Source organism: Ambystoma mexicanum, chromosome 11, assembly GCF_040938575.1.
Source record: "Ambystoma mexicanum isolate Mex_15411 chromosome 11, UKY_AmexF1_1, whole genome shotgun sequence".
In the NCBI taxonomy this organism is placed as follows: domain Eukaryota; kingdom Metazoa; phylum Chordata; class Amphibia; order Caudata; family Ambystomatidae; genus Ambystoma; species Ambystoma mexicanum.
The window spans coordinates 455,648,312-455,667,922 of record NC_090934.1 but is presented as its reverse complement, the minus strand read 5'-3'; the positions used below and the strand labels follow the sequence as shown (position 1 = coordinate 455,667,922).

General features: G+C 42.6%; 1 protein-coding gene across 1 annotated transcript in view; it reads right to left on the bottom strand.

The window, feature by feature from the left end:
• The window catches only part of LOC138505004 (astacin-like metalloendopeptidase), a 213,812-nt gene that overhangs the window by 18,535 nt on the left and 175,666 nt on the right, over positions 1-19,611 (bottom strand). Inside the window, exons 6-10 of the mRNA XM_069625362.1 lie at positions 18,325-18,503; positions 13,621-13,705; positions 11,601-11,728; positions 6,915-7,027; positions 3,824-4,049 (exon numbers count right to left, since the gene is read on the bottom strand). Of these exons, the coding sequence (XP_069481463.1) occupies positions 3,824-4,049; positions 6,915-7,027; positions 11,601-11,728; positions 13,621-13,705; positions 18,325-18,503 (731 nt within the window). The remainder of the gene's footprint in view (positions 1-3,823; positions 4,050-6,914; positions 7,028-11,600; positions 11,729-13,620; positions 13,706-18,324; positions 18,504-19,611) is intronic.

Sequence of the window (19,611 nt, the reverse complement as noted above, 5' to 3'; positions counted from 1 at the left end):
ATTCTCAGAGAACTTGAATCTCCCATACCACAACCACAAACAATTACCAAAGACATACATTGGTGCACAAATATTCAAAAAGCACTGCTTGACAAAATAGCAATGCTGCAAGTGAAAATAGAATAAAAAAACTTAGTGTCACCCTTGATTCACAGTTATCTGAGTCCCAGGATAATTCCTCTAATCCTTGCAACCCTTTCAATTTCTCACCTCTCACTAACAAGGATGTAGAGGCCATAGTAACCAGCCTCAAACCATCCAGATGTCATGGGGACATCTGTCCTGCAAATATTATCAAAGAGGCTGCCATGGATCTCGCACCATTCATCACAATCTTAATGAATGCCTCCTCTGAAAACAGCACGGTCCCAACTAATCTGAAAGATGCATGGGTCCTCCCACTACTAAACAAGCCTAGCCTTGATCCCAATATTCCCACTAATAACAGATCTATAACCACAGTACTGTTCCTACTGAAAGTCTTGGACAGGGCATATTTTTTACAGATACAGAAACAACTTGAAACTAACAACCTCCTGGGCCTGAGTCAATCAGGCTTCAGACCAAGACACAGCACCGAAACAGCTTTGATAGACCTAAAAACACTGATGACACCATCAAAGATCAAGGCAATTTAGTACTTCTCCTGCTACTAGACCTATCGGCCGCCTTTGATTTAGTCAACCATAAAGACTTGTGTAATCATCTATCATTGGCAGCCCATTTCTCAGCCAAAGCCACCACCTGGATACAATCCTTCCTGGACAACAGAACCATGGGAGTGTTTGCTTCAACTGCTTCGGCCGAGCCTGCACCAGTCACATGTGGAGTACCTCAGGGCTTGTGCGTATCCCCAATGCTCTACAATATCTTCACTAAGCCCCTTTTTGACAACCTTCACCATTTGGGTTTCACCTACACCAACTATGCAGATGACTCCCAAATCCTTATCCACCTCACCAGTGACTATGACATTGACACCAAACTGCTCAACAATATCTACTTAATCATTCAAGCATGGATGACGACACATGGCCTTTGGGGCTGATTCATGGAATTTGTTCGCTGAAAAACAGGGATTTGTGCGCCATTCTGCCTGGAAATCCCTGTTTAACAAATGGGGATTTGCGGGCAGAATGGTACACAAATCCTTTTTTTCAGTGCACAAATTCCATGAATCGTCCCCTTTGTCTTAATGATGATAAAACTGAGCTTCTCCTCATTGGATCACAGACTAGACTAAATAAAGTTAAAAAGAAGAAAAACAAAGATGTTCCCAGTCTCACTGTGCCAAGAAATTATAATTAGTTGTTTGTGCAAAGAAAAGCCTTTATTGTTTGTGCGAAGAGAAGCCTGACACGTGTTTCAAGCTGTGTACAGCTTTTCATCAGAGGCTTAGGTTGCAGCAATAAGAACTCCACATTTAGAGTAGGACAATGCCAAATACAGTTCTCAAAATGCCTCGCAGTTGCGGAAAGCTCAATGACCGCTTGTTTCAGTCTACTCGTGTTACCATTGCACCATTGTTGTTGTCAAAGTTAAAAAGAAGTTCAAATCATTCAACATAGATGGCATTAACATAAATGTCTCTAAGAAGTGAAAACACTTGGAATCTATCTTGACTCCTCACTGACTCTGTCACTGCTTATACCTGTAAACTAAATAATGCTTGTAGACTCTTCTTGACGACAGTTGGTTGCATCTCTCTGGCCAGAGCGCTTATACTATCTAAATTAGATTATTGCAACGGCTTGTACCGAGGAAACAATAAACAAAACCTAAATAAACTGCAAATACTCCAAAATAATGCACTTAGAACTACCCTCAACATTCCAAGAAATCATCACATCTCAGTGACAAGACCTAATGTTCATTGGTTATCGGTCAAAACCAGAATCTCCTTCAAAACCTTAGCTGTCACTCATAAATGTCTCTCCAATGTAGCTCCCAAGAACCTTGCCCTATAAACTCATCAGACCGACACACTAGATCTCTACATCTATACTGCCTTAAGGTCCCTAGATTTAAGCTCCAAAAGCAGGCGGCAGTAGCTTCCCTGTTCTAGTGGCTACACTTTGGAACACTCTGCCTGTAGCCCTAAGAGCTGAACTGTCATTCTTCTGCTTCAGAAAAAATGCAAAAACCTGGCTCCTCAGTCAGGAGGCACCATAAGTTCCTCTTCTGCATGTGAACCTGTATTTAACTATTTATGTCTGTATTGTTACTCAATGTGTAACCCCATGTAATGCCCCCAGATACCTAAGGTTTAGGTGTGCTCTATAAATAAATAAATAAAAGGCAAAAATGCTACCAGGCACTTTATTGTGATTATTAATTTTGTATGTACTGCTCTTTCCAGCACGACACTGAGCTGTACATGTCTTTATACAGGTGCACCAAATTGTTGGTGCATTTGCTTCTGTTTTGGTCCTTTTTCAGTGAGCAAGAGGTACAGTGGTAATAAAGGATAAATGGACGTAGATTAATAAAGGGACAGGATATGGGTGACTTGCCCCACATATCTAATGCACCAATCTAAGTGCACTGGTGAAAAGACATATAGATTTTTCTACTTTTTCAGAAAGCAAGGGTTATGGAGTTACTAAAGGATAAGGGCACACTGGCAAAGAAAACAGTTTGGTCTTTTGTGAAGGTATGGGATAGGCATTTGCTAGACACTGATATAAAGGTACTACCTGGTCATAATATTGCAAGAACTAGAACATCGAGTGATTACCTGGGCATGTTATGACAGTACTTAGAAAACGACCTATCTAATACCTCAAGTCAAAACTGTTGGCTTTGCCAATGATTGTTTTCTACAGTACATCAGTGCCTGAAAGCGATATAAATGAAATGGCTGAAGGCACACTTGGTTAAGAGATTTTTATTACCCAACTAGCAATTTACAGCTGCAATCAAGCCATTAAATCTCAGCAGACTGCTTAAATAAAGGGTGGCAGGCTAAAGTTTGATGTTACTGCGTGAGAGTGCAAGCTTACAAGGGTCCCAGCAGGATGTGATTTGGGCAGGGAGGGGCAAGTAGTGGGTAGGAATGGCCATGGTGTTTAGCATGGCTCTGGGCAGCCCATGGCTGGCTAAATAACCAAACATCATCCACAAGCTGTGTATCCCTACTCCCATTCCATCGACCTCCTATCTGTCCTCCAATGCAAACGTATTGGATTAGAGGTGGGTCCGAAGCACCACCTAATAGCTCAAACTAAACATGGGAGGGTGGAAGGGAATGGAGGTCTTGCCCACAGAAAAAACAAAGCAAATGCATCAATGTAAGTGCACTGATGGAAAGACTGGTGAAGGTGAATGCAATGATGGAAAGACTCAGAAACATATATAGCTACTAAAAATCTGGGTCTCTAAAATTGAAATACCCTGGAGACAAATGGCCACATTCTATATTTGACAGCACAAGTGTTGGCTATATGGTAATAGAAGATAAGTGGGCATAGGTTAACCAAAGGGGACAGGATATCAGTGGCTTGACCCACATTCATAAGTCTCTTTTGGGAGGTTAAATCCACCCTGCACTCTTCTGAGGTAGAAATCCCAGCTGCAATGGAGGGGACCGGATGATTGGCTTCTCCTAGCCCCTAAAATCACACACTTTGGAAACTGAGTTTCTTCACTAAAACAGGACCATTTGGGGATTGACGTCAAGATTGGGTGTAATTGCAGTTACACAGTTAGCGGCACTTACACAGATGAGGTCCCTACAGTGAGTGTGAACGTGTGAGCATTACATTCGTTGCATTCTAGAAGGGGCCATCTTCAAGATCACACAGGACAGGTACACCTCACTGACCTGTATTGTAAGCAGCATTAAAGCTGTTTGATGCTCTTGGGTTATTATAGACAAACTCCACCAGCATGGTAACCCCAGAGGTCAACAGTGAAAGGCCAGCACCCTGACCACAAGTCTTGTCCAGTATGATATTCGCACTCTTGCTGTCCCCGTCATAAACTCTGAGGTAGTTCGACTGGCAGTTGGGGGACGACACGATGTTATAATCGTTGATCCACAGAACAACCTAGAAGAATAGGAAACAGGAAACATATAAGGCTCCCACAGTCTTGCTTGATAGATGTGTCATCATCTTAATTGTAAAATGAAGCAATGTCCTACAGTCACTCCGAAATTCACATTGCTGCCTGAAATGGACAAATCAGAGTAAGATGCTTAAAGGCGCATTGCAGCTGGCAGTGAGGCCTCTATCTGTCTATGGTCTTCAATCTGTGGGGTTGCCTTAACAAGGCGGGTCGGGGGAAGTCCGCAGAGAAGGGGTACTGGCACGAGTCCCTTTCAAGAGGGAGTCTGGGGCCTGCTTTTAATAGAACATGTAAGTAGTTCTGGAATAGGGGGGACAAGCAGCAACATTTCTATGGAGGGGTAGGGAGAGGAGGGATCAGCATGAACAAGTTTGGATTAGATCACACTGATAAAGACTGTCATTATTAGCTCTGTTAGGTTTCGGTGTTTCTGCTATATTGTGCGGTGAAATACTAAATAAATAACATAAAACAACAGTTTCTTCTGCAACAGTGAGTTCATAAAAAGGCAGCGAGTATGTAATGCTGTGATCAGGGGAATATGTCACACCATTATAGCTCCTTGGATTCCATTTTCTGAGGAGATCAGGTTCATCTTAAGAGCACCTCTGAACTTCAGATGGCTCAAGGTAGAGCACTTCACATGGAGGAGTATTGATAACTCAGGGTTCTCACACTGGGACGTTTGTATGGGTGCTCGGGAAAGGCCTGCAGGTTTTGAAAATCCTTATGCATCTGCTTGATTTGAAGGGCAAACTCTCTTCGGAAGGTGACACATCTTGACATGGGGGCACAACCTTTGTGATGTCTTTGCAGCAGTTTAAAGGTAATGCTTTTAAAATAATATTTTTATTACCAGAATTCAAAAAAGCATAAGCGAAAAAACAGAGTTGGGTAATGGAAACAGAACAGAGAGATATAGGGATTTCCCCAATTTTCTAACAACAAAAGAAAACTGATACTTTATAGCACCGATCCACAGAAAAGCAGCAGTCTGGGCACTGATGGAAAGACCTAGACACAGCTCCCATTGGACAGGTATTTGGGCGAGGGCTGTAATAGTATTTGTGGGTGAGGCAGAGTAGGTTAAAGTCAATTCCACTGCTTCCTACTGTCATTGAAGAGTATTCAGGGTTGGGGAGATGTGGTTTGATTGCTGGAACCTGGAGTTGAGGTGTGCAGCAAAGCATATGTTATGCTGCAGTGTGGAGTGTTGTCCAGGAGCCACACATTGTTTCCATTACAGTAGGGGATATGTGACATGATGACTGCTAGGATGAGCAAGATGATGTCGGTAGGAGAATGCCAATTTTATCACACGTGATTTGTGGCATGACTGAGAGGAAAGTATTGAAGGTTGCACCCAGGTTATGGACTGGATGTGCGTGTGCAAAATGTGGATCCACCAGGCCAACAAACAACACCACAGTCTTGGATGTCTTGAGGGTGAGGTGGGTGGTTTTCATCTATGCACTGATATATATCGTATGTTTTGCATTTTGTGTTTCTACTCGTTGATCATTATGAACGTAATGTCTCACAAAAATGAAGTACATAGGAGGCAATACAGGTAACAGAGGCAGACTCTGACATAGAAGAGGAATGCAGACAACGCACTGATACAAATACAAATAAGATGTGCATTTGGGGCCGAGACTTTAAAGAAGCGTGTATTATGCATATTTACGCTGGTGTGTAAATGAAGGTGGCAATACCCGGAGGGGCAAGCAGGGGGCTCCTGTGGGTGGTGTTTGGTGGTGGGAGGTTCCTCTTTGCTGGCTAGTTGATGAAGTTAAACATTGACATGTTTGTGCTCATTTCTATTACTTTTAATTTAAATAAATACCAATATATTACCCGTACACTGGTCTGCTTCTTGGCTCATTGTTAGCTCAGGCGGAGGGCCCAAGGGCCCAAGGGGCATGATATGTGTCGGAGTTAGGGCTAAATAAAATAATCTGTTAAATAGTTTGATGCATGACACCTTGAGTGGGGAGGGAAGGATCCCCCTGTTTTGAGGTTGATCTCTCAACAAAACGTTGCATCACCCCTTCCAACATCGCCCCGTCCAAGAGGGCATTTCTGGGCATTTAGAAGGGCCTCCCCAATTCACATATGAGAAGGGCCTTTAAATATCGTGAAATTAGCATCATCCTCCTTTGCCTTTCGAAACAGACGAAGGGGAAGTGCAGATCATAACAGGGCCCTGATTTTTGTTTTAAGTGTGACAGCTGTGGTTTAAACTGTGGCTGTCACACTTGCATTTCCATCTCCCAAACACGGATGTAAATGCCTTTTTTTCCTCAAGCATTTCACTGAGATGGGCCCTTTAACAGCTTGTCTCAGTGAAATGTGCTTCCAGCTATCACAAGGTTGCTGGGAACATGCAATACATTAGTGTTGATGTTAATGTTAATGTTAACGGATATTTGTACCGCACACTATCACCACCGGAGTGGTCCCCTGGTGCTCTGGCGGCTTTGATGTATGCAAGGGGGCTGGACAGTGCATCTTTGCACCACTGTCCTGATCCTCCCGAAATGCCCAGATCATCTTTGAGAATAAGGTGACCTGAGCATTTCTAAATGTAGCTCAAATGGAAATAGCGCATTCGCTGTGCTACTATCATTTGAGCTACTTTTTGAGAATCTGTCACAAAATGTCTCCCACTCATATAGGGCGGCGTAGGCAGATAAAATGGTCGCAATATGCTGTGCAGCTCCATCATTTTCTCATGTTTGCTTCATTGCGTCAAGGTTCAGCTTCCATGTTAAGCACGGTAATGTTAATGAAAGATGTGGCGAGCGCGCTTTCATCAGCAGTATACATACACAGCTAGAAATCACCTGTTTTTTAGCACGGATGTACCACAAGCAGCTACCAGGACTCGGAGATAATGCGGTCTGGGCTGTGAAATTAAAATGTCCGCTGGGGTCAGTAAACAAATACGTGCAGAAGGCTGAAAGTAAAAAGAAATGTGTTGAAAGGCACCTGCATCGACAAACGCTGTTTTGCAGAACTCTACAAAAACCCACCATTTTGACATTACATAATTGTTCATCAAATCTACTTGCACAGCAAAACACATAGGAAACAAAAACTTTCTGTTGTTTAACGTGCCAATTTACTTTTTGGGAAAACACCATAGGCACAGCAGTGACACAAACCGCCACCTCACACAGGAGTACCAAGGAATGTAGCTTCCGTGACCAGACCAGTACCATGTGATGAATGCATGACTGTCCTAATGTTCAGCTCTGTCATCCTTTCCACCTTGATGTTCTGCAGGCCATATTTTGCCAGTAGCAGAGCCTCCTACAAAAAGGCCAGCCCTTGAAAGAAGTCCCAGGCGTTTCCGGGTCAGCGGCCTCTAAAGTGCATGCTTAGACTGACTGGCAGGGCTATACTATAATCAACTAGCACTGCAGGAATGGGGTATTCTGGTGTACCCCACTCTTCACTGAGATTTTTGTTGACTACCGTTTCATGTTGCTACATTACGAAAAACCAAATGCATCAATAATTGCTTAAATAGATACGTTTTGAGCACCCCGCTGAAACCTACATTTGGGGCACTGCAGTGGAAGCTCAACCACCACCCAAAAATGCAAGGCAAATCAGAAACGTGATTTTTTGGTGTTTGTATTTCACCTAATTCTTATTGTAGCTAACGTTTTGCAGGCCCAATCTTTCCAGATAGGTGGACTGACAGGCAGCGCGGTATTCCAGGGATTTATAGAGAACCAACAGTGGTCATAAATGCTTCATAGGGTTACACAATTTTAGGTGTGTGGGGCAACTCCCCTGTTTCCACATTCTATATCTCCTCGCTCAACATTTTGAGACACAAATACATTTAAAAAACAAGTAAACTCAATACAACATCTCTTGTCCCAGCACTGTCATACATATACATACAATATATATATATATATTGATTATTTGTTGTTGGCTTATGGATGTTAGCTGTATATTTTTTTATAGAAATTTCAGAAGTCGTATTTATTGATTGATTGTTATGATTTACATTTTATTGTCTATGTTTTTGAGTTTCATGGGACCATGTCCTGAAATAAAGTTGTTATTGAATGATTGATTGAGTTTATGAAATAGTGGATATAAAAGAAGGATAACAACTGACGTCATGTAACCTGAAGAAGATGGTAGTGGGGATGGTAGTTCTGGAAAAGGTCCGGGGCTAGGCTAATGTCAGGACTGTCGGGACTTGGGGCTAGCTAGCCTTTTGGTTGTAGCCCCTGAGCTTATATCCAGGGCTACAACCAAAAGATCTGGAGCTATAGCACCCCCCCACACACTCCCATATACCCCTTCGTCCACCCCAGCAATGCTTCTACTAGGAACAATATCAAGCTTTCCCTTTGTGACAGCCAACTAAAGCAACAAAAGTGATGCCCTTTCAAGGCATGCAGTGAAAAAAGTAGCAACATTACTGTTGAGGCTGTTTTTTTCTTTCTTAGCCACATTTGGAAATGGAAGCCTAGGTCGTGATGGTGAAGGATGGTGAACAGAAATGCCACTTTCTGCTTTCCCCTCTACCTCATTAACAAGTTCCCAAGGGCAGCTTGCTGCATGATGTTTTGTGTCTTCTGCGGATATGAACTGATCTGTACCTCTTGTTTTGATCGTGCACTGGTAAAATCACCAAACAGTATTTCCCGTCAAACAATCAGCTGAGCATACACGTCTAAGTCTTTATGGAAAGTGAAGTGTCCGACAATCTCCCAGTATTTACATGTGCTGGGCGGGAGCAGTAACTTGTGCTTGCTTTAAAGTGCTCCAAGATTTGTGATGTGCCCTCATGCTCATGTCACTGAAGAGGGCCATATGTGGGGGCTGTCTGGGCACAATTGCAACATTTTTGCAGCCAGCCTGAGTGCCTCGCCCATCTTCACTGCAGCCTAGCCGGCCTGGCAGTATGCCCATGGGATCCTTCCAGGCAGAATGAGTCAGATAATGGATTGTCTTTTTCTTTTTACATATTTCAACTCAGTTGGCTCGTCGAGAGGCAGACCTGAGGGGGTGGGGGAATTGCTCGTTTTTCCCAGACCAGCAAGAGCCTGGTAGTTGTGTCTTTGCTTTGAAGTGCAAGATCACGGATCATTGTCCATTCCAATGTGTTGAGAATATTGCAAGTATATTGAACATGGCCCGCTAGGTTTGTCAGTAAGCATGGGATCATTTGAAGAATTTCAAGATGTCCAAGTTCATGTGCAATGTTATTGGATCCCAGATCTCGGAGGGCCAACATGGGGACACTAGGATGATTTATTCTCTTTACAAGCAAGGCTGAAGGTGAATCCCCGGAAGAAGGGCAGAGTGAGGGGGTGTGCAAAGACAACTGTGTCTGCCAAATTGGAAACACATAAATCCGTGACCCATTGTCCTTAGGTCTGGTCTTCTTCTGAAAATCCTATCAAAAAGGTCTATCCTCAGCAAGATCGAAGAGAATGAAAGATTCCTGCCACACCAGTCTAATATACTATTGTAGACACCTCTGAAAAATTGAGATGCTTTGCCGTCTCAGAAAGAGACTCTGTGTGCCTTCCTCTGAGCTGATATATTTTTCATGCAAAATATTATGGGAAAATGGAGCTGCTGCAACACACAGCTTTAAACTGAAAAGAGGCCTGCCAGAAGTTCTAAATTATTTATATAAGTTTCCAACTCCTATGGAGGATATGGACCACCCGTCAAGCTTTCTCTGCTTCTGGCTACCAAGCCTGTCTTGCATGCATCTGATTCTAAGAGTAGATCTGGGAGGACCCTTGGATCAGAGGTTACAAGAACCATGCCAGGGAAAGAGAGCTTGCCCTGCAAGCCATGTTCACTGTCCGTGCTTCACAGCTGTTTCTGACCCATAATTACTTAAAATATCTAAAAATCATCAGGTTTGCTAGTATCTTTTAACTCAGTGCCAGGAGGCAAGTAAAGTTTGCATGTGTCTCATCACACATCACAGTTGAAGCAATTTCCAAACACTTGTCAGGGATTTAAAGCTTAATTAACAGTGCCTAAGGCAAATTCATATGGCAGTGTGTGCTCTACAATGAACACAGACCTATACGCACTCAATAGAGAGCAATTTCCTAATCTTTGATTTTTGAAAAAGTTTTGAGGAACTGGCCAGAGAGGATTCATTTTAATATGTTTGCAATGTATACTTTCACCACCTGGACTATACCAGGAATGGTATGGCGTATGCTGAGATAAGTCAACAGTGCTATAGCTTTTGAGGTTCCACTTGGTATGCAATGGAATCATCTGGACCTATGAAGCTGTCCCCTGCTTCTGAGAACTATACAAGCCATAGATGGCATTAACTCGCATAAGATGGCAGTATCAGAGCATTTAAGGCTGTACTGGGCATTTCATCCGAACAACTAAACATTTAATATGAACACGTGGACATATGATGCTGTAACCTATATTTGATGATTGTATCTGGCCCCTGAGTCAATATCTGCCATAAGGTGGAAGTACCTGCATATAGGACACTGCACTTGAAATATTTAGGCAGGCCCTGAGCATGTAAGGCTGTAACTTACATATAAAGAAATACCTGATGTGTGAGACTGTTGCTGGCATATGATGAAGTGGCTAGCAGGGGAGCTGACTTTTGAATTAACCTCGGGGTGCCGATGGCAGATTTTAGGTAAGTTCCCATTGAAAATATAGGGGCATTTAGGGCAGATGGCTTGTTGCGGAGGGTGCCCTGGCCCCGGAGCACCCGCGTACTCGGTGCCCCTGATAACTAGTAAGTAATGTGGGACTGTACTGGCATATGAAAGCAAAACATGTGGACTATGATTTGATGGATGTCCTCCCCAGTATAGATATGCAGTGAGCTCTCACACAAGGCAGAACTCTAAATAGCTTTTTGTCTTCTATCGTGGCCAGTTATTTAATAATTTATACTGATGTTTAAACATCTGTGATTTCACTTCTTGCAATGTCATCAAGATCAGGTTGGATAGACTCTGGGACATTCTGCCGTGAGACAGTTCCTTTCTTAGGGTGGTGCTATAAATGTCTTCATACAGTCAGTCATGTCTACCACTTCGTGAAATATTATCAGTCTCAAAGTTCACATGATGTCACTTTTTGTGCGGTCATCTGATGCATGATGTGGATCGATCCTGCTATCCCTGGCATGTTAGTGAATTTACAACCCTGAAGATAGTCTGAAAGCATAAATAGACACTGAATTAACTGTATTGAATCCCAGAATCCCTGTGCATAGATGGCAATTCACATAACATAAAAGTGAACACTCTTTAATCTGAACAATGAATACATGAACTAATGAAGGAACAATCCCCAAATTGTCTGACTGGCCAAACAAATGCATGGAAGACAAACTATCTGAATTCTGAACAAGCTGGTGAAAGGTTCATGACAGTCACCTCCTGCATTCATAACTCACAAAGATCTTCCTGTTTGGAGGATATAACTGTGCTGTGTGGAGTTGGTGATCTAAAACTTTCAGAACATCACAAGTAAGGGATACTTACTACAGTTGTAGAGTTTGTTGATTTTGGCCACGTCCAGGCCACTGAACCCCACCCTTTGCCCGATATTGACATCCTTGACGGGTTTTGGTATGATTGTGTCCTGGCCAGATGTGTTGCTGTAGGCTGTACTATAGGAAACGTAGGACAATGACATGATCCATTAAAATATGAACAACACGTTTTGACATGGTGGCTACTAACATTCTAAGCTACACCATACATTGGGGTGTTGAGTGCCTACATCCGTATCCATAAATATAAAAGTCAAACGTTGTGTGCGGGTTTGTGTGTTTGTGGGAAAGCATTGTTCCTTATACAATTCTACACCGTTTAACAAATCTGCACCAAGTTTTGCTTAGTTACCTGTTAGGGCCCTCCAAATATTACTGGCTACATGACATTCTGGCACCCCACCCCATTCCCTGGATTTTAGCACAAGTCAACATTTGTTTGTGGCTTGGTGAAGCATTGTTCCTTATACAATTCCACACTGTTTTATCAATCTGCACCACATTTGAATAGTTACCTGTTAGGACCCTTTAGACATTACAAACTTCATGACATTTGAACACCACACCCCTTTCCCTGAATTTCAGCACCTTCACACATGAGAGGGTTGCCTGAAATCGGCGAAACATAAATGTGGTCGTAGAAGGACCGGTCCTGACACAAGGAACCAACCTCAAGGTCCAGGCCCTAGGATACATGCTTTTCAAGATATTTGCACTCCAATGGACTGCACCACACCAAGGTGAGGCGACAGGTGGGTAGAGAGCACAGAAGGTACCATTATGCAGCAGCACCCCAACTCTCACCTCCCCTCAACATCTGCTCTGGGGTGCATCAGCCAGCCACAAGCGCCCATTCTCAATTTGCTTCAGGGTGCAAACCACATCAAGCAAAAATGAATCGGAACACCGCCCTACAGGATCAGTGTTATCATGTCTGTCTACAGAACCTGTTTGGAGAACGGGTACTTCTGCTAATCTTCTATAGAACAGGAACCTTCCCAATGGACTCCTGTAATTTGGGGATGATTGACAGTTCAAGGACAAATTGTGATTAGTTGCTATTGTCATATCAGCCCTGACACTGAACATCACACCAACATCCAGATACATGGGAACTGTGGGGTTAAATTAAAAATGTTATTGTAGCTATATGTGTGTAGAGTGCCACAGTGTCTACCATGATCAATTCCAATCTGTAGGTGTTTATCCAGTTCTTGCTTTTACTTTGTATTCTGGGATTTGTAGTCAGAGATTTGTATACTGTAGACAGCAGAGCTACAAGTCCCAGAATACAAATAGAAACAGGACTGGATAAGCACCTACAGTTTTGAATGGCTCATGTTTACAACTATGGAGTGCTGCAGAATTTAGATGGCCTCTTGTAGCATGGTGGGAAGCTTACAGAATATGAAGGCCAACTGTGGTGTATTTGCTAATAGAATAGCTTGCCTATGAGGGCTCTGATGAAGCGAGTGTGTTCGGTGATGGATGTTGGGGATGCCTTGTTGATGCATCAGGTATGTGGCTGCAGGTTCCATAGGTGTGCTGCCTGTAGAGAGAAGTCATGGTCTCCAGAGAATGGCTGCCTCACATGCTGCATAGCCAGCAGCTGGGCTTGTTAGAACTAAAGTGCGTGCAGTGAATTGTTCAAACAGAATTTAGTATCGAGGAAAAATTGCCTATTTCAAGGAATGTGCAAGGAGGGAGTCATCACACTTGAATCCCAAAATGTGTGTCTCATTCAGTAAATGCCCCCACCCCACTTCATAATATTTTTTTCTCCTTTGGTAAAACTGGTACTACCTTCCATTCAGGAATGTTATTTCCCCTGCCCAGGGCTATGGCTGGCCACACTGCCACTTGAAACCAGAAACAAAAGGCATATCGGCTAAACCGGCGATGGCATCAGACTATCGGTTGGTCGCATGTACTCAGGATGTGAAATTTTTCAGCACACATTGCAGTGTTACACAATTATAACCAATTTGATCAGACAGAATCTTCATTACCTGCCATAGTGCATCACTGAGTTGTAGTCATATGGAAGGCCCAGCAAGTTCCCTTTTGATTGTATTTCAAAGTTGGGACGATCACCTGAAAAGTACAGCACCAATGACGGCAGTAATCAGAACTTAGATTCACAGGAATATCCACGATCCCAGTTGCACCCAGATGTTTTAAATATATTGTCCCCTGCCCCCCCTACCCCTTGTGGTTCGTCTCACAGTAGGAATATTGTAGGAATATTGTCCCAACAGTGGATGATGTAGGATCAAACACTGCATGGGTAAGTTAAAGACATGGGCCCATATATTTGCCTTCCTTAAATAGAAGCCACCATGTTTTCATAGTGGTCACTGTTAAATTGGGGCAGCACTCATTTTTCCCCCAGAAGCTTAATGTCTCCAGAGCTCTGGTTCTCTCCAGGCTTGACTACTGAAATAGCCTCTCCCTCAATCTTCACTTTGCCCCTTCAACTAATCCAGAATAAGACTGTGAGACTTATCCTTGGCCTCAAGACCAGGGACCGCATCTCTCCAGCCCTTAAATCTCTCCTCTGGCTCCCGGTTGCTGCAAGGATCACATTCAAGACCCTCTGCATATTCCACAAGGCTTTTGGGGTCTGGGACTACACTAAATCAAATTCTCTCTCCCTAAATACCTCCCTTCTAGAGCCCTTAGCTCATCTAGCTCTAACTCCCTGCAAATCAGAAATGTTTCCAAGCAGCGAGTGGGGGTAAATCTCACTTCCATGCAGGTGGCGCCCTCTGGAATGGCCTCCGTGCTCCTCTCAGACTTGAACCAGACCTCCCTAAGGTCCAGAAGCTCCTCAAGACCTTCCTTTTCTCTTCTTCGTTCCCCCTCGCCCTCCCCTTTAGATGTTCCCCTCTGCCTGAGACTGGTGGCCTGGTTCCCTCAGAGTCCTACAGTGCGCTAGGCCCTCCCCTTCTTAGTATACCTCTGCCCTTGCTCTCCTGTCGCCTGCTCCTCCCAACCCTTATCCTGCACTTGCCCTCACTGCCCCCACGCCTACACTTAGCTGGGCAGCTTGAACCCTGTGTAGCTGTTCAGCCCCTTTACTTGCATTTGTTGTAGACCCCCCTCCATTCTCTTTTCCCCCTGGCCCTGTCCACCTGGCCTCCCTGGCACTTCCTTTTCTTGGGCCCTATTCCCATTTTCTGCACTTCTCCACCTTCCTTCCCCCTTACACTTCTTGCTACCGTACATGCACAATTTGAAAGTTGCAAGGCCTATTAGCATCGCTACCATCCTCCCTCCTGTTCCCCCACAGCCCCCATCCTGCCCTGCTGTGCCTCAAAACACTTGTGTTTAGGCGCACTATAAATGAACAATAAATACAACGTGTGTTGTAATCCCCAAAAGGTGACAGAGCAAGGAAAGAAGATTGTTGTATGAAATGAAATGCACACAGTAAATTAACGCCATGTCAGCATGGGTACAGTAAGTAGATTTACAGTAAATATTTCCTCTTCATTAACAGTTTTATTGCGTCTTTTCACCTTTTTCCCCAACTGAGACAATTTTAAAACATTCCTGCGTTAGACTGCATTGACTTGCTTCCAAGACAAACACGTTGCCCCAGCGCTATCCTTGGTAACATATGGGGGAGTTACTTTGATCATGACAGTGTTATGTATGTTGAGATGACATACCACAACGAAACCTATGAGATTCAATGGGTGTGGGAAGTGACAACAATTTTACTCAGAGTCACCCAGATGATGCTATTCATTCATGGTGCCTTTTATTATGTAATTACTAATGGCATCTGTACACTCAGGTTTGTATTCATGTGCTAGGCAACGTCAGACTCTGTGCTACGATTGTTGTCACTTACCACAGCTAGTGAATTTCATAGGTTTTGTTGCAATAAGTCTGGTTATCTTTATTCTGTCTTAGTTTACCTCGACAATTTCCAGCAAATCATAGCTGCAATTACTGTGACTTCACCTTACATCGATGCAGTAATCTCTCCCTTTTGTAGGTCAGCATTAACCCACTGCCACTCTCGATGTGCACTCCACCTCCTTTTGAGAACCCCTCTCAATTACCTCACTGTGTAAATCCCCCTGACCCTCTCCTCTTTCCCCCACTGTTTTGCATGTCATGCTTCTTTTCCCAATCATGCTTTATGATGTTCCTGCGGGAATCCCACAGGATTTCCCCAGTAAAATGAAAAGCATGCTGCCTCAAAACTGCTCTTCAGCTCTCCCCAAAGTGATAACAAAATATGTGTTCATCCTTCCTCTCCCCGCCTGTATCTTGATGTGAAACCACGAGTTCCACAAAGTCAACTTTACAATATCGAACAACATAAAATTATTACAACAGCATATCACAACATATGGTAAAAATAGATGTATATATACCCAGCATTTCACATTAATGTTAAAAAAAAGTTATCTATCTAACCAGCATTTCACATAAAAAGAACAAAAATGCATTCATTCATTTAAAGTGAGTAGATAAAACAGAAAAGCTAATTTCCACTCTTTGCTTTAAATAAACATCATTTTATTAACATGTGTTATTTAATAAATTATTAAATCAGGCCTAGAATTATTTATCTGGTTAGAATAATACTTATAACTCATATCCAGTTTGCTGATTCCATTGCTTCTAGGTTCAGTGCTTTAAAAAAAGTTATTGCACTGATTCTATATGAGGATATCTGTCCACAAAATATGAGTTGCCAAAGTAACCCCGCAGACATTTCACTGTGCTCTTTAAATGCTGGCCTCTGGTAACGCATTTGTAAAGGAACCAACGATTCACATATCACTAATAGATGTTTTAGTGTTTCCTTATTATCTTCGCTCTTACAAAATCAACATTTGTTTTCTTCCGGACTTATTAGTTTACGTTTTGCCTGCACTTCTTTGGTAAGCCATAAATTGAACCTCAGGCGCATGAAGATGCATCTGTGTTGAGGAGATGGCGATTTTAGTATAATTCCGGCTCACTATACTTTTAATGACCAAATTGATGATTCGCAAAATCATGGTAGCTCAGACACTTATCTCTCGTTTGTACCCAGTCAAATTGAAATGAATTAGTTTTAGCCCTTATCGGGTTCTGGATCAAACATCTATCGAGATATCTGCACTAGCTAAGACTTGTTGAACTTTCATCCTCCATATTCGTACAAACAGATAATCAGCTTCACACATATGCTTTGCTAATGTTCCCATTATTAACACAGATTTAAGCACCATGATATATTTTTGATACAGTGCTATTAAGTTCCACAAATATCTTGTGTACAATGAGATCAAACCCAACTCAAATCTAATCCACAGGCCTGGGACACTGTTTGGCAAATTCAAGAGCCGCCTCCAATATTTAGCCTCCAGTCAATGCCATACCAATTCTGGAATATTTTTTGTTTGTTTCAGCTCCATATATAACTATAGGGGTTGTCTTTTTTAAATAGAAACTGCAAATCGGATTGGTTGAATATTTGCCACACTTATTTTGGATCAAAACTACCTGTGAAGTAGACATGGTGAGTTTTGCCTCTAGACATTTTATATGCATTTTTTCATCCTCACGGTCTGCTAAAGTCACACATAGATAAACATATCGAGATACACATTCAAATTCTTCGTCTTGCAGTAACCACTTATATCTCTTTAATGACTACTTTTCTGTCTATTACAAACCATAATTTTAGTTTTTCCCAAATTAAGGGTGAGGAGGTTTTTCTTAACATACTTATCCAATGCAGTCAACAACCGTTGTAATCCCTGCAGTGTTTTCGACATAAGAACTAAATCATCTGCGTAAAGCATTACTGCAATGGCCTCACTGTTTCAATGCACTATAGGTGATTTATTAAAGTTTTTGGAATGGGGCACCCCATTCCCTACCATTTAAAAAAAATACTGGATGGATTTACACCAAATCAAGAAAGGTAATATCTGCAATTATCAATGTATACATTGGGTAGCGGCATGCAAGGGGGGTGGTCGTAAACAGGGGTGGGTACAGTGAATGGAGGGAGGCTTGGTGGAACCCCATAACAAAAAAGGGGTTGTACATTTCACAATCAAACTAACGCAACCAAACTTACCACCTTTAAAATGATATTAGGGAAACTACATAGAACCAATACTCCACTTACCTGCACAGATATACACACTCAGTTGTCTTTCCAGAACATTAATTTGTTAATCCAGAGGGCGGTCTGTTTTCTGGTCTGACATTACTGCATTGAGAACCAGATTTACACGTACTTAGCCTTCTCTAGTCTGTTTGGTTTGTAGTAAGAACGCAAAGGGGAGAGATGGATATTTCCTATTGCTCTGCATGTTTTCCCAGGACAATTAAAGATCACAAAATCGATTAACCTCAGGTATTCACCACCAAAGTTCAAGAATAACAACTGGATGCGGATATCTGTGCAGGTAAGTGGAACATTTTGCCAACTGTTTACTAGAATTTAATCTCTCCACTGGGTTATGACAGCCTCATTCATTGTACAGTTATGTTATGTCCCTATGCCATCAAAACCATCTTCTTACCTTTCAGACCAACTGGTCTCATTCAGACTTCTACCAGAACAGTGTGCAAAGAACTGGGGATGGCATAAGATGGTGGGAAGGGCCACCCATAGTTGACCTTTTCTTTGTGGCTAGCTTCTGCATATCTCAACTTTCCCAGAGCATTCACTGAATCCCAAGGGTATTTACCTGAGTTAATGTACTGCCACATGATGCTGATGTAGCTATCTCGATCCTTACGACTATGCTCATGATCGAATCCCAGGTTGTGCATTAGTTCATGCTCAATGATACCTCCTACAAGGCAACCATATACTGCCAGGGACAGTGTTTGCATACCCCCATTTCTTCCAATGGTGGAATAGCATCTGCAAATGGGAGGGACAAAAATAGATAAAGTCAGGGATATAGAGAGACAACCAGTGAAAACCTCGAAGACACTTTAAAGACACTTTAACATAAGTACCAAGACAGAAAGTAATTCCACCAAGAATCAGTAAGGTTTGTTTCTTTTGCTTTATGATTTTTGAATGTGTGATATTTTTTTATTGCACTTGAAAGGTAAACAATAATCTATATCTTGATCAACCAGTGGCTAAGCCCTGTTCAATATGACACAAATATCAGATTAATCTGGATGGTGTAGGGTTGTGGACTCTGCATTTCAACATTTAGGCTCAGTATTTCGCATTCACATTTTAGCGAGGGTTTGAACTTAAGCTAGGACCAAGGGTGTGAAACTCATTGCTGGACTCAAGAGTGTGAGTCTCAGGCAGAATTAAATGGATGCCAATGCAAAAAGCACATGCTTGAAATTGCACTTTGCTTCAGGATGCTATTTCAATAAACTGAAACGCACCAAATATAATACTATCCTAAATCTAACATACTAATTAACCCAACCCCATTTAACATGTAACAGATTCCCATAATAACAATCTGGATGCAGACTGATAAAAAGGCATAATGCTCTGGAAATGGGAAAGAAAAATGAACTCTAAACGTGCAAGCTGGATCTGCGCTGTGTGGTAGCTGAAAAATGTGAAGATCTGTTCTGCTAAAAACAAGGCTTTGTTTTGGGCCAGGAAGCACAAGAGAATCATGAAACATTTTTCTCTTCAACAATGCAGTTAGCACAATGAGAAACATTGTGTGAGGTGGGTAGGTCTGAACAAGGGGAAGTGCTCATGACTGACAGAAGGTGACATAAAAAGGGGTTTTGAGGCAGAGTAGAGGGGTATTTCCCTTTGGCCACCGACTGACGAAGGAGCAGAGGTGCTGGTTGCTGAGCAGACTGAATCCGGGGCTTGCAAGCTGACTAAAGCTGAAACTGTCTCTCCTGGGTTGACGATCCTTAGAAAAACTGCAGTCTTGAGAATCCTTATCTGGGTTGACCCTGTGCGAGACAAGCAGAAAGGCTGTGGAGGATTTCACTGCCAAGCTGAGTCAGGAATATCGTCAACAGATTTAGGTTAA